This window comes from Salmo salar, chromosome ssa03 (assembly GCF_905237065.1).
Source record: "Salmo salar chromosome ssa03, Ssal_v3.1, whole genome shotgun sequence".
Lineage (NCBI taxonomy): Eukaryota > Metazoa > Chordata > Actinopteri > Salmoniformes > Salmonidae > Salmo > Salmo salar.
The window spans coordinates 49437931-49453498 of NC_059444.1; the positions used below are offsets into that span (position 1 = coordinate 49437931).

At 41.0% G+C, this 15568-nt stretch overlaps 1 protein-coding gene across 1 annotated transcript; it reads left to right on the forward strand.

The window, feature by feature from the left end:
- The first annotated feature begins 789 nt into the window (after positions 1 to 789).
- ccdc137 (coiled-coil domain containing 137) lies at positions 790 to 15044 on the forward strand. The gene is made up of 6 exons (XM_014192199.2): positions 790 to 968; positions 6525 to 6658; positions 6861 to 7104; positions 9784 to 9866; positions 9962 to 10041; positions 13772 to 15044. The coding sequence occupies exons 1-6, from the start codon at positions 898 to 900 to the stop codon at positions 13970 to 13972; spliced, it is 813 nt and encodes a 270-aa protein (XP_014047674.1). The 5' UTR covers positions 790 to 897; the 3' UTR covers positions 13973 to 15044.
- The last annotated feature ends 524 nt before the right edge of the window (positions 15045 to 15568 follow it).

Genomic DNA, 15568 nt, shown 5'->3' on the forward strand with positions numbered 1-15568 from the left:
GACAACAGTTGTGATTGCCCATTCTATATTGTCCATTTTAATTTGACCTGTCCTGTTTTTAGGATATGTTGTTTGTTAACATGACAGCTCATTAGTCAGGTTAGGCTATTTGATCAGAGAAACCTGCATGATGTAAAAAGTGTCCATCTCATTACATTGTCATACATTTTATCTCCAGGCTGTAGGCTACAGAAAAGGCCACATACTATTTTTTTTTTACCATATCCTATATGTTCTACATTTTTGTTAGAGAATTTTCGGGATGGAACGTTGGTGGAGCGCTTCAAAGATGCATCTCACCAACAGCACCCTGGAGAGGCGCACTGGGAATGGCAAAATATTTTGCGCCCCTGCCTTTGACAATTTGGGCACTGCTTTTCAAAGGGCGGCATCAGCGCTCACCTAAAAAGCCCATATGCAACTGGTTGAGAGAAATTGTCATTATTTTGGGCAGAATTATGTGAGGTTTTATGTGTATTGTTGGAAGTGCGTCTTGGTCAATTTAGCTCAGAAAAGGCAATCTGCCGCCACAGGCAAACTGCCTAATGAGCGGGCCGGCAGTGGGTATATGAGATTTGACTTCAGAAGAGTTAGAGGGTGTGTTGAGTGTCCCGTCCTTCCAGGCCGTTGGCATGGTGCAGGAGCAATAGGGTCAAAGTAGTGGAATAGGGTAGTGGATTTTTAATGAGTGTAGGGTTATTTGGAAGGTTTTCTTTTCCCCCTTTTGTATCACATGTACAATGGATTTATATTATAGTCCAGTTGGGGGCGGTAATGCAACATATTTGATGCCAACTGCAGTTTAACTCCAAAGAAGAAGGATTCCTCAACGTTAGCCCACGTGGGTTGTTGTTTCGAAGGAATCCGCGCTAGTTTAGCACCAATAACAAGAAAATCATGGGGAAAAATAAACAGACGAAACCCGCAGAGGCATTTAAACAAGGAGCTACGACTGGGCAATATCCAAGGTAACGCTGACCAGCTGGTTCGCTCTTCTTTGTCCTACAGGCTTGCTAGCTATCTAAGTTAGCATGCTAGCTATCTTGAGAGTTAGTTACACAGTTAGCAATGAGCACTCGGGAGGCCGGCGTCCCTCCAGTCCAGAATGGTCGCACCCCAAATTTGCCAATCGCCTTATTAACTGGGCGACCGCGATAAACCGCATTGTCAAGTGGCAGCGGTGCTAGTGCCGTTTTCCTCATCTGGCGACACTACAGTTGCCAGTCGGAGGCAAGACCCTTTTCAGCAGCATACCTACTCCCTCACCACTTTTTTTTTGTATATATATATCACACTCACACACAGGGTTGGGTAGGTTACTTTATAAATGTAATCCGTTAGTTGCTAGTTACCTGTCAAATTGTAATCAACGTAACTTTTGGATTACTCAAACTCAGTAACGTAGTCTGATTACATTCAGTTACGTTTAGATTACTTTCCACTTAAGAGGCATTAGAAAAAGACAAACATGTATGTTACCAATTGAACCACATCTATTGCTTTTCAATGTTAAAGTTTATATAGCTGGCCATATATGGATGTTATGTAGGCTTCTTCTAACCCATCGCTTTCTACTACATATAATAATCCGATTAAATTAGACTTGGTTTTTAATGTAAAGATATATCAGAATTCCAATAAATGTTATACCCCCTTGATCTTCAAGAATAGGACTTGGAAATGTGGAAGTATAGCATAGCTGAATTGTTTTACCTGCGCATAACCCCAAAACTATGGATTTATTACGCAGCCCTACTCTGTTTATGATTTTGTCATGGAGGGCTGATTGGGCTTATTGATTCGAGTTGAAAAATAAATGCTGCACTCATGGAAATGGCATGCTTGAGCACTACTGGAAAAGGCCAAATGCTGCATTTGCTATAGGCCTAATGTTAAACATTTTGTTGGTGGCACTTTAATGTCTTGATAATCCACAGATGAAACAATAACAACGGTCGCCCCGTCTCTGTTTTGGTAAAAAGCTGAGTGATGGGCCTGGAGAAATGTAACCACTCTCAGATTAATAGACAGAGCTGCAGTCAAAAGTTTGGACACACCTACATATTCCATGGTTTTTCTTTTTACTATTTTCTACATTGTAGAATAATAAGACATCAAACTATGAAATAACACACATGGAATCATGTAGTAACCAAAAAAGTGTTAAACAAATCAAAACAAATTTGAAATTCTTCAAAGTAGCCACCCTTTGGTTTGATGACACCGTTGCACACTTTTGGCATTATCTCAACCAGCTTCATGGGGTAGTCACCTGGAATGCATTTCAATGTGCCTTGTTAATTTGTGTAAAGTCTTTCCTTAATGCGTTTGAGCCAATCAGTTGTGTTGTGACAAGGTAGGGGTGGTATACAGAAGGTAGTCCTATTTGGTAAAAGACAAAGACCATATTATGGAAAGAACAGCTAAAATAAGCAGAGAAACAACAGTCCATCGTTACTTTAAGACTTTGAAGATCAGTCAATCAGGAAAATGTCAAGAACTTTGAAATTTTCTTCAAGTGTAGTTGCAAAAACCATCAAGCACTATGATGAAACTGTCTCTCATGAGGACCGCCACAGGAAAGAAAGACCCAGCGTTCAACAGAAACATCTCAACATCAACTGTTCAGAGACGACTGCGTGAATCAGGCCTTCATGGTGGAATTGCTGCAAATAAACCACTACTAAAAGACACCAATAAGAAGAAGAGACTTGCTTGGGACAAAAAACACGAGCAATGAACATTAGACCAGTGGAGTCCAAATTTGAGATTTGTGGTTCCAACCGCCATGTTCTTTGTGAGACGCAGAGTAGGTGAATGGATCTCTGCATGTGTGGTTCCCACCGTGAAGCATGGAGGAGGTGGTGTGGGGGTGCTTTGCTGGTGACACTGTCTGTGATTTTATTTAGAATTCAAGGCACACTTAACCAGCATTCTGCAGCGATTCGCCATCCTATCTGTTTTGCGCTTAGTGGGACTATCACTGTTTTTCAACAGGACAATGACCCAACACCTCCAGGCTGTGTAAGGGCTATTTGACCAAGAAGGAGAGTGAGGAGTGCTGCACCTGGCCTCCACAAACATCTGACCTCAACACAATTAAAATGGTTTGGGATGAGTTGGACCGCAGAGTGAAGAGGAAATCAGCCAACAAGTGTTCAGCATATGAGGGAACTCTTCAAGACTGTTGGAAAAGCATACCATGTGGAGCTGGTTGAGAGAATGCCTAGAGTGTGCAAAGCTGTCAAGGCAAAGGGTGGCTACTTTGAAGAATCTCAGATATAAAATATATTTTGATTTATTTAAAAAAAATGGGTTACTACATGTGTTATTTCTACAATGTAAAAAGAAAGAAACCCTTGAATGAGTAGGTGTCCAAACTTTTGACTGGTACTCTATACTTAAAAAAAAAAAATTCAACACTGGTACTGGAGACCTTCAGATGAGTCTTGTAAGCAAAACAGAGAACACCATTGTGTTCAATAGAGTGGTGTTAATAGTTTGTAGGCCAAACTGTTCAGATGCTACATACGATTTTGTGAGAAGACCAATTTTCGGATTTGTTTCATGGTCTGACAAAAACTGCTCTAGCTCTGCCACCTTTCACTGCAGATGCGGAAGGGCGATATCGGCGGATGCAGTAGATTGAGACGACACAGTTGTCTCTAGCTTAAACAGACAGATTTCTTTTGGGGGGGGGTACTTTTTACCCCTTTTTTTTCTCCCCAATTTTGTGATGTCAATTGGTAGTTAGTCTTGTCCCATCTCTGCAACTCCCGTACGGACTCGGGAGAGGCGAAGATCGAGAGCCATGCGTCCTCCGAAACATGACCCTGCCAAGCTGCACTGCTCGCTTAAAATAAATCCTCTTACCGCTCCAATCCCGTTAGCGGGATCAACAGCCAGTGAAAAATCAGAGCGCCATATTCAAAACCAAATCTAATAATTTCTATTTCTCAAACATAGGACTATTTTACACCATTTTATAGATACACTTCTCCTGAATCGAACCACGTTGTCCGATTTCAAAAAGGCTTTACAGCGAAAGCAAAACATTAGATTATGTTAGGAGAGTACATCGACAAAAATAACCACACAGCCATTTTCCAAGCAACTAGCATGCATCACAAATACCCAAAACACAGCTAAATGCAGCACTAACCTTTGACGATCTTCACCAGATGACACTCCTAGGACATCATGTTACACAATACATGCATTTTTTTGTTCGATAAAGTTCATATTATATATAAAAACAGCATTTTACATTGGCGCGTGACGTTCAGAAAATATTTTCCCTCAAATACTGCCGGTGGAGCAGCGCCACAATTTACAAAAATACTTGTCATAAACGTTGATACAAAATTAAACTGTCATTCAAAGAATTATAGATGAACATCTCCTTTATGCAAACGCTATGAAAGATTTCAAAAAAGCTTCACGAGGAAAGCAATCTTTGCAATAATCTGAGTACTGAGCTCAAAAAAATACACTAGGCTATACACATAGCCGCCACCTTGGGGACATCTAAAATCATACATTGCATTAGAAATATTCCCTTACCTTTGATCATCTTCATCAGAAGGCACTTCCAGGAATCCCAGGTCCCCAACAAATGTTGTTTTGTTCGATAAAGTCCATAATTTATGTCCAAATAACTCGTTGTTCGCGCGTTCAGTAAGCTACTCCAAATGTAGGAAGCGCGCGGACGATGTCACCACGAAAAGTAAAGAAAAGTTGTATTTAAGTTCGTTCAAACATGTCAAACGTTGTAAAACATCAATCTTTAGGGCCTTTAGAACGTGAAGATTCAGTAATATTTCAACTGGACGGTTCTTGTGTCTTGAAAAATCTTTTGGAACGGAGGATCCGCCCTCATGAATGCGCCCCAATGAAGTGATGTCATTCCTTTGGTGACCAAGTTCCCAGCCTTCTCATTCGGTCTCTGTTCATCGTAGACGACTCAAACAACTTTGTAAAGACTGTTGACATCTAGTGGAAGCCGTAGGAAGTGCACAATTATTACTATGTCACTGTGTATTCAATAGGAAACGACTTGAAGAGAGCCCATGCATCCAGATTTCCACTTCCTGGTAGGATTTCTCTCAGGTTTTTGCTTGTCATATGAGTTCTGTTATACTCACAGACATCATTCAAACAGTTTTAGAAACGTCAGTGTTTTCTATCCAAATCTACTAATAATATGCATATCCTAGCTTCTGAGTTTGAGTAGGAGGCAGTTTAATATGGGCACATATTTTTCCCGAAATTGTCAATACTGCCCCCTATCCTTAAGTAGCTGTAAGAGGATATTATTAACCCGGAAGCCAGCCGCACCAATGTGTCCGAGGAAACAGTTTACAACTGGCGACCGAAGTCAGCGTGCCTGTGCCTGGCCTGCCACAAGTCGCTAGAGCACGATAGGGCAAGGACATCCTGGCCAGCCAAACCCTCCCCTAACCTGGATGACGCTGGGGCAATTGTGCGCTGACTCGTGTCTCCTGGTCGCGGCCGGCTGCAACACAGCCCGGGATCGAACCCGAGTGTAGTGACGCCTCTACCACAGTGATGCAGTGTCTTAGACTGCTGCGCCACTCGGGAGGCCTAAACAGACAGATTTTGATGAGGATTTGTTTATTATGTTAATAATTTTTCTGCAGGGGCATGACCAGTGTAGGCTAAGGGTTAAGCTTGAAAAGCTGGTGAATGGCTGCTTCCTGGGATTAATGGAGAAAGTCTTCTGTAAAGAAAGACTTCTGCTATAAGGCCATCTGTATTTATCTTTTAATCCTGTCATCTCGGTTTTCATTTGAAGCATCTTTTTATCCTTTGCTTGTTTGTAACAATTGCAAAGACATTGGCAACTTTGTATTTGTAGTCAACTTCGTTCTGAAGTTATCAGCGGTCACAGAGAGAATGAAGTTGCTTATCTATATGTTCAGCTGAGATCTTCTGTGTATAATGTGACCATAGATGCTTTTTTGCCCTTCTAACGACGCACTTACAGTAGCTGTTCTACAAGTGGTCTGAGGCAGCTGTTAAATAATGAGCGTTTTCAAGTGCAGTTTTAGAAATGATGGATTTGGGAGATTTAACGATGCTCCTACTAAGTTTCTAAAGTTTAATTTAGCTTTGAGATGCTTTTGGCAAACCGGGCCCAGGGCCACCGTGTGACGGCTAAAGTGACTGGATTTAAAATACTTTCTTAACTCGCCAAAGTAAAGATGTTGCTAGAGTGCTGACAAATTTTTATCTGTATGCTCAAGCTTCTATTTCTCACAAATATATCAAATATTTTGAGGACTTTATTTAACGGCAAACCAGTTATGGTCCATGCAAATGCGTCTGATGCACATGCCGCTCGTAGTGCACATTCAACGCATGCGCGTGTACCCGAGATGGCCAAAACATAATGCTGCCACAAATGACCATGTGACCAAATATTGTGATGACTTCTTGTTTACACATTATTTTACTTAGACTAAATAAATCTTTATTTTTCCATAAATGAATTGCCCCTCTAGCAAGAAGCCTAAACGAGATGGCAAGCCCAGACAGAAGGAACATCTTGAGCAGATTCCCTTCCGCCTTCGAGAGATTATGAAAAGCAAGGAGAGGATGAAGATGGGGCCCAGCAAGACCAAGAAGATGAAGAAAGGTCAGTCATCATGGAATTCTAACCTTTAATATTGTTCTAAATCCTTGATTAGGCCTATACATGAATGCCCGTAGTATTAGCGAAGGTATTTGATACTTATAAAAATTGACTTGCCTTTCTTAAAAGTTGAATTGATGCTCTGTCTTCCAGTACTCCTCATTTTCTGTCCTGTTCCTTATATTCTTTACTTGGATCCCATTAGCTGACGCCATCGTCCTCACTCCCAAACCCAAGCCAGGGGACGCTACAATCGGAGATATCCCTGTTCCACACTTCCGTAGAAAGAAGAAAGAGAGTGAGAAGGCATACCTGCGGAGGATGGGCAACGAGGCGCAGCACGTCCTCTTCCTCACCAAGAACCAGATAGAGAGACAGCCGGAGAGGGAGCTAGAGGAGCAGGAGAAACCTGCTGGCACCGGGAAATGCAAGTCTGACAAGAAGAAAGAGTGAGTGGAGCCAGACAAACATTCTGTCCCTCAATTCCAACCGAACCCCTAGCCCCTCCTTTCACATAGGCCTACACTTTTGTTTAAACATTTTTGGACTTTGTTGTTTATTGGTTTAACGCAGAGTTTCCCAAACTAGGGGTCGCAAGAGAAACACTGAAATAGAAGGGGGGGGAAATGCTTTGGTTCATAGAACCGGGGTTACATCAGTAGCAGCTAGATGCAGTTGTAATAAACAGCAGCTTCTTTTTTTCTTCCGACACATGTGGCTCTATCTATTGAACGGTTTAAGCTACATCACTGAAAGTTAAGACTCTAAGGAACATGCATGTGTCTTCACCATGCCCACAATCCGGGCAGGACTCATTAGAACAGAGTATACAAGACCAGGCACTACATCAGACTGGAGAAAAAAGAACATCAATGTTCTTTTTCTGCACAGAAGATCATACAACATTATTGCCTGATGATCTTTTGAACTTCCCAATGCCTTTCTAATGCATTTGTCACTTCAAACCATACTTTCTTCAGATTGAAATACTGTCAAGAGTAGAGGTCGACCGATTATGATTTTTCGATGCTGACGCCGATTATTGGAGGACCAAAAAAAAACCACTACCGATTAATCGGCTGATATTTATTTGTAATAATGACAATGACAACAATACTGAATGAACACTTTTATTTTAATATAATACATAAAATGCATTTTGCCTCAAATAAATAATAAACCGTGTTCAATTTGGTTTAAATAATGCAAAAACAAAGTGTTGGAGAAGAAAGTAAAAGTGCAATATGTGCCATGTAAAAAAGCTAACGTTGAAGTTCCTTGCTCAGAACATGAGAACATATGAAAGCTGGTGGTTCCTTTTAACATGAGTCTTCAATATTCCCAGGTAAGAAGTTTTAGGTTGTAGTTATTATAGGACTATTTCTCTCTATACCATTTGTATTTCATATACCTTTGACTATTGGATGTTCTTATAGGCACTTTAGTATTGCCAGTGTAACAGTATAGCTTCCATCCCTCTCCTCGCCCCTACCTGGGCTCGAACCAGGAACGCATCGACAACAGCCACCCTCGAAGCATCGTTACCCATCGCTACACAAAAGCCACGGCCCTTGCAAAGCAAGAGGAACAACTACTACAAGGTCTCAGAGCGAGTGACGTTTGAAACGCTATTAGCGCGCACTTCGCTAACTAGCTAGCCATTTCACATCGGTTACACCAGCCTAATCTCGGGAGTTGATAGGCTTGAAGTCATAAACAGCGCAATGCTTGAAGCATTGCGAAGAGCTGCTGGCAAACGCACGAAAGTGCTGTTTGAATGAATACTTACGAGCCCGCTGCTGCCTACAGTCAGACTGCTCTATCAAATATCAAATCATAGACTTAATTATAACATAATAACACACAGAAATACAAGCCTTAGGTCATTAATATGGTCAAATCCGGAAACTATCATTTTGAAAATAAAACATTTATTCTTTCAGTGAAATACGGAACCGTTCCGTATTTTATCTAACGGGTGGCATCTATAAGTCTAAATATTCCTGTTACATTGCACAACCTTCAATGTTATATCATAATTACGTAAACCTCTGGCAAATTAGTTCGCAACGAGCCAGGTGGCCCAAACTGCTGCATATACCCTGACTCTGCGTGCAATGAACGCAAGAGAAGTGACACAATTTCCCTAGCTTAATATTGCCTGCTAACATGAATTTCTTTTAACTAAATATGCAGGTTTAAAATATATATACTTCTGTGTATTGATTTTAAGAAAGGCATTGATGTTTATGGTTAGGTACATTCGTGCAACGATTATGCTTTTTTCGCAAATGCGCTTTTAAATCATACCCCGTTTGGCGAAGTTGGCTGTCTTTGTTAGGAAGAAATAGTCTTCATAGTTCGCAACGAGCCAGGCGGCCCAAACTGCTGCATATACCCTGACTCTGTTGCACAGAACGCAAGAGAAGTGACACAATTTCCCTAGTTAAAAGAAATTCATGTTACCAGGCCATATTAACTAAATATGCAGGTTTAAAAAAATACTTATGTATTGATTTTAACAAAGGCGTTGATTTTTATGGTTAGGTACACATTGGTGTAACGACAATGCTTATTTCGCGAATGCGCTTGTTAAATCACCTGTTTAGCGAAGTAGGCTATGATTCAATGAGAAATGAACAGGCACCGCATCTATTATATGCAACGCAGGACAAGCTAGTAGTTAACTAGTGATTGTGTAGTTAACTAGTGATTATGATAAGATAGTTTTTTATAAGATACGTTTAATGCTAGCTAGCACCTTACCTTGGCTCCTTGCTGCACTCGCATAACAGGTAGTCAGCCTGCCACGCAGTCTCCTCGTGGAGTGCAATGTAATCGCCCATGATCGGTGTCCAAAAATGCAGATTACCGATTGCTATGAAAACTTGAAATCGGCCCTAATTAATCGGCCATTCCGATTAATCGGTCGACCTCTAGTCAATGACCATGTTAATTTTCCCCGTGTGATAATAAAATTGACAAACTATCCAACCCCTTCAGATCTACAGTAGTGTCTGGAAGGAGGGGTTAGAGGTTGATTTGAAATGAAGCCTTTGTATTTAGTCTAAAATGTAGTGGTCTCAAATTTCATCCGTAATCGTTTGTCCTCTCCTGTGTGACTGCAGATATGATAAAAGCCGGCTGGACAGGCTACATAAGAAGAAACTGGACAGGCGGGAAGAGAAGGCAGAAAACGACATGTTCATAGGTATGTATGGATTCTCAGCAGAGCATGCTGTATATCAGGTAATTAGAGATGTGTACATGCTGCCACCATCTTATTCTCTATCCCTTAACTTTTAGATGAAGTTGCCTTTGGAGAAGTTGCCATGGCACCACCGACTCTGAGTATCAAGCCCAGGAAGGCACTGATCAAGCCCCAGGTAAGTGTGTGCATGTGAGTATGTAAAAAGAGCTATCCTCATTTTAATTATCACTCCCCAGAGGGGTATACTACGATGGAAGCTAGATTACTCGGGATTTGCTGAAGCTAGCTTGCTTCGGTTAGCTAAACATTCCAGCTCAGGCTTTATCCATGTTACAAAGGTGGATATTGATCGTGCACCTGCCGCCTGCTCATGCCGAGCTTGTTACTGTGTGCTCATGCCGCACAAGGCTAAGTTATACAAAAGGTTTACTTTGCGTGAAGTTTCAAGTGCCTCTTGTCATTACTAAATGTATAATGGGATACCTTTTTTTATTAATAAAATATTTAATTAGTCCTCTTCCTCAAATGACGAGCATGATGACGAGAGGGAGGGAATCTGATTTAATTGTTCCTCAACTCGCAGCTCAGGCACTGGGCTCCCCAGTGGCGCAGCGGTCTAATGCACTGCATCTCGGTGCTAGAGGCGTCGCTACATCCGGCCGTAATTGGGAGTCCCATAGGGCGGCCCGCAATTGGCCCAGCGGCGCCCAGGGTTGGCTGGTGTAGGTCGTGATTGTAAATAAGACTGTGTTCTTAACTGACTTGCCTAGTTAAATAAAAAAAAAAGTTAAATAATTAAAATAAAAAAATAATTCAGGTTAAGTGGAGTTAGCCCTGACTTAGACTGACCCGGAGCAGGTTCATTCTGAAGGATTCGTTGCCTGGTTAAAAGGTGAGCCACTTTAGTGTCACCGGTTATCCTGAGTTGAACTCTTGAGTTGACCAGTGTTAGCTCGCTAACTCCTCTATCTCACGTCGTAGTACACCACTCTGGCATCTTAGAGTAGTGCTGATCTAGGATCAGTTTTGCCTTTTAGATCCCAATGAATAAGATGTAAAAAATATATTTCACCTTTATTTTGACCGGGAAGTCATACTGAGACTAGGGTCTCTTTTACAGATGAACCCTGCATAAATACTATACATCAAATGTATACAAAATTACGAACCTTTTAAGAAATAGACACATTTATCAACATTGAGGTCTCCGATCATTACTCTGAATGGTCCAGGGGTGGACCAGAACATCTCATTTCAGTGAGTCCTGTAAGTTATTCCACACAAAGGGCACAAAAAAAGAAAAACGCAGCTTTACCCAACTCTATGGAGAACGACGGGGCCAAACCCAGTCTTGGGCTTGGTTTATCTACAAAGCCCTCATGGAGACATTTCATATCTATTGTCGTTAAATCAATTTAGACTTACAAATGACCAAACCCAGTCTTAGGCTTACTCTCTCCTTACATACAAAGAGGCCCAACCCACTTTTTGATACAAAAGACAATGGTGAGTTCTATAACCATCACCAGTAATAAACCTAAGGGCACAATGGAAAACAGCATCTAGTAGTTTAAGTGTAGATTATGCTGCATGCATATAGATAATATCCCCAGAATCTATAATAGACATAAGTGGCCTGGACAACTTCCTTCCTATTAACAAAAGTCAGACATGCTTTGTTTCTGTAAGAGAACACAACCTTGAAAATTAACTTTATCAGCTCATTGACATGTTTTTATAAATGACAGTTTGTCATCAAGCCAGATACCAAAATATTTGTAGGAAGTAACTCGCTCAATTTGTGTACTGTTCAAACTAGTCATTTACACATTGTATTTAAATCTGGGTTATGGGAAAAAGCATGTTTTGCATTTAGCATTAAGTTTAGATCCAATAATAACCTCTGCAGTGCTTGAAAATCAGACTTCAAATGTGAAAAGGATTGGCCAACTGATGGAACAATGCAATAAAACACAAATGAAATATATGTATTTTACAGCATTACCAATGTTATTTATATATACTGAACAAAAATATAAACACAACATGCAACAATTGGAAAGATTTTACTGAGTTCATATAAGGAAATCAGTCAATTGAAATTAATTAATTAGGCCCTAATCTATGGATTTCACATGACTGGGCAGGGGCGCAGCCATGGTGGGCCTGAGAGAGCATATGCCCACCAATCAGAATGAGTTTTATCACACACAAGGAATTTATTATAGACAAAAATATTCATCAGGTGTCCAGGTGGCTGGTCTCAGACGATCTCGCAGATAAAGAAGCCAGATGTGGAGGTCCTGGGCTGGCGTGGTTACACCAGGTCTGCGGTTGTAAGGCCGGTTGGATGTACTGCTAAATTCTCTAAAATAATGGAGGTGGCTTATCGTAGAGAAATTAATATTAAATTCTCTTGCAACAGCTCTGGTGGACATTCCTGCAGTCAGCATGCCAGTTGCACGCTCCCTCAACTTGAGACATCTGTGGCGTTGTGTGACAAAATTGCTAATTTTAATGGCCTTTTATTGTCCCCAGCACAAGGTGCACCTCTGTAATTATCATGCTGTTTAATCAGCTTCTTGATATGCCGTAACTGTCAGGTGGATAGATTATCTTGGCAAAGGAGAAATGCACACTAACAGGGATGTAAACAAATGTGTGGACATTATGAGAGAAATAAGCTTTTTGTGTTTATGTAACATTTTATTTCAGCTCATGAATCATGGGACCAACACTTTACATGTTGCATTTATATTTTTGTTCAGTATAGATTGTAAACAGTATTGGGCTGAGTATCAAACCTTGGGCCACCTCTTTATGCGGGGCTTCCGAGTGGCGCAGTGGTCTAAGGCACTGCATCTCAGTGCAAGAGGCGTCACTGCAATCCCTGGTTCGAATCCAGGCTGCATCGTGATTGGGTGTCCCATAGGGCGGTGCACAATTGGCCCAGTGTCGTCCGGGTTTGGCTGGGGTAGGCCGTCATTGTAAATAAGAATTTGTTCTTAACTGACTTGCCTAGTTAAATAAAGGTTAAATAAAAATTATAATAATAATTATGTAACTCAAAGCTCTCAGATTTGACCCCATCTACTTCGATGGCCTGAGTTCTGACATTGAGATAATTATGAAACCATTGGCAAGTATCAGTACCCAACGCTATGGAGGACAGCTTATTCAACAGAATAACATGGTCTACAGTATCAAAAGCTTTTAACAAGTCTACAAACATGGCAGCACAATTCTTTCTATCTAAGTCATTTGTAAGATAATTTACAACAAGCATGGTAGGCGAAGTGGTGCTATGTTTAGGTCTGAATCCGGATTGATTAACATAGAAAATAACTTGGTTTGTTGACCAATGATTTTTGCAGGATAAGGGAGCCTGGAAATGGGTCAATAATTATTATTATCGAGATCACCACTAGCCCCGCCCTTATGGAGTGTTATCACAAAAGCTGCTTTCGACACTTATGGAATATTTCCTGACAGTGTGTTACTGTGCCAGCAATGAGGGGCACTGCATACTTAAGCAAATACGGGTCAGCCCCTAATGATTTCTTGGTGGCAATAGCTAATAAGGCAGCAATAACTTATTTCTGTGATTTGCCAAAAAGAAAAACCCTGACTACCATTTCCCAAGTCACGTGTGATTGACTGACCAATGGTTCTAATATTTTCGCAAGACAAGGGAGCCTGGAAATGGGTAGATAATTATCAAGATCACTACTCTCCCCGTCCTTATGGAGTGGTAGCACAAAAGCTGCATACCACACTTTTGCAATAATTCCACGGATGATCCTAGATCAGCACTCCTACCTTGAGACGCTTTATGAATAAAGGCTCAGATGAATGGCTCTAGACTATTGAATAATGTTAGTCCTTCTTCTCTCTCTCCCTTCCAGGGTGTGTGTAAGGGTCTCCTGCTGAACTCTCTGCTCGGCCAGACCCAGTTCTCCACAGCCAAGCCATCCATGGCCAGGCAGAGGATGATGGAGGAGGAGAGGCAGCGGGTGGTGCAAGCCTACCGCCACCTGAAGAAACAGAAGCAGCATCAGCAAGAGGCCAAAGCAGCTGGGATAGAGAAGCTAAAGAACCTCCAGTGAGACTCCAGTGGTCCTATTCTCTGCCTTGCTCCCCCAAGGTGTGCACTTCTCACTTACACTGTCCAAATAGAGTGATGCAACATTTTTTTATGTGGCTCTATACTCCAGCTATTTTTATTTGAGATCAGGTGACAGTATTCCAATATTCCTTGTACACAATGACTACATCAAGCTTGTGACTCTACAAACTTGTTGGATGCATTTACAGCTTGTTTTGGTTGTTTCACATTACATGTTGTCCAATAGGAAGTGATTGGTGAATAATGTATTTTGTTTGACTCACTTTTATTGTAAGACTAGATTACGTTTGTGAACACTTCTGCATTAATGTGGATGCTACCATAATTATGAATGAATGATCAGTGAGAAAGTTAGAGGGTCAAAGATCATACCCTCCAAATATGTTTGTCACCCATTATTGGGAATGGTGAGAGCTTGACATGCTTTGTTTTAGCCTCTAACTTTCTCACTCATCATTATTCATGATTAAGTCATGTTTTTTCTTAATCATGGCATTATCAGGATTGATTTAGAAGTGTTCAGAAACATCTTATCTACTCACTTAGAAAATAAAATGACTCCTTTCAGTAAATCAGATAAATATGAAAATACCCTCAAATTAGAGGTGACATTCTGTACTGTCACCTGATATGAACATTTTATCTCAAATCCAAAATGCTGGAGTATAGAGACACATTTTAAATTGTGTGGACTGGTGTAAGAAATATGGTGGAAAGTCTGTAAACCCCTGTAGCCTATGCTTAAATCAATGCTTTTTAATTAAATGGAGGTGAGTGAGGAAGTGCACATTTCAGGGTGAAAGATTGGGAATTTGGCTGCATTGAAGATGAAGCACCAAATCTAAGTGGAACCACATGGAGGGGACAAGGGTTAGCTCATCTGATCACCAAGCAGTTCATATTCCTTTCCCAATCTACAGTGAGTTTTTGTGGACACTGGGATGGATTCTGGCTAGTATTGAAAGGACCAGACCTGCACATATGGACTGATTCACTGTTTCTCCTTGAATAAGTAGCTTTCCTTCCTACCTACCTGCAGGCCTTGCCATTTATGTCAGGTACTTCTGACTGTCAGTGCCACTGTTTTCTGTATTAACTATCTTCTCTTGTGGCAATGTATGACTGCTATGACATGGACTAAATTATGACTCTTTGGGGACTTTAAAACCTCAAACTTTTCCATGCAGTTTGGATGGAATGAACCACATACAGTGCCTTCAGAAAGTATTCAGACCCCTTGACTTTTTCCATATTTTCTTACGTTCGAGTTTTTCTAAAATTGATTAAATTGATTTTCCCTCATCAATCTACGCACAATACCCCATAATGACAAAGCAAAAACAGGTTTTTAGAATTTTTTGCTTATTTATTCTAAGTATCACATTTACATAGATATTCAGACCCTTTACTCAGTACTTTGTTGAAGCACCTTTGGCAGCAATTACAGCATCAAGTCTTCTTGGGTATGACGCTACAAGCTTGGCACACCTGTATATGGGGAGTTTCTCCCAGTCTTCTCTGCAGATCCTCTCAAGCTCTGTCAGGTTGGATGGGGAGCGTTGCTGCACAGCTATTT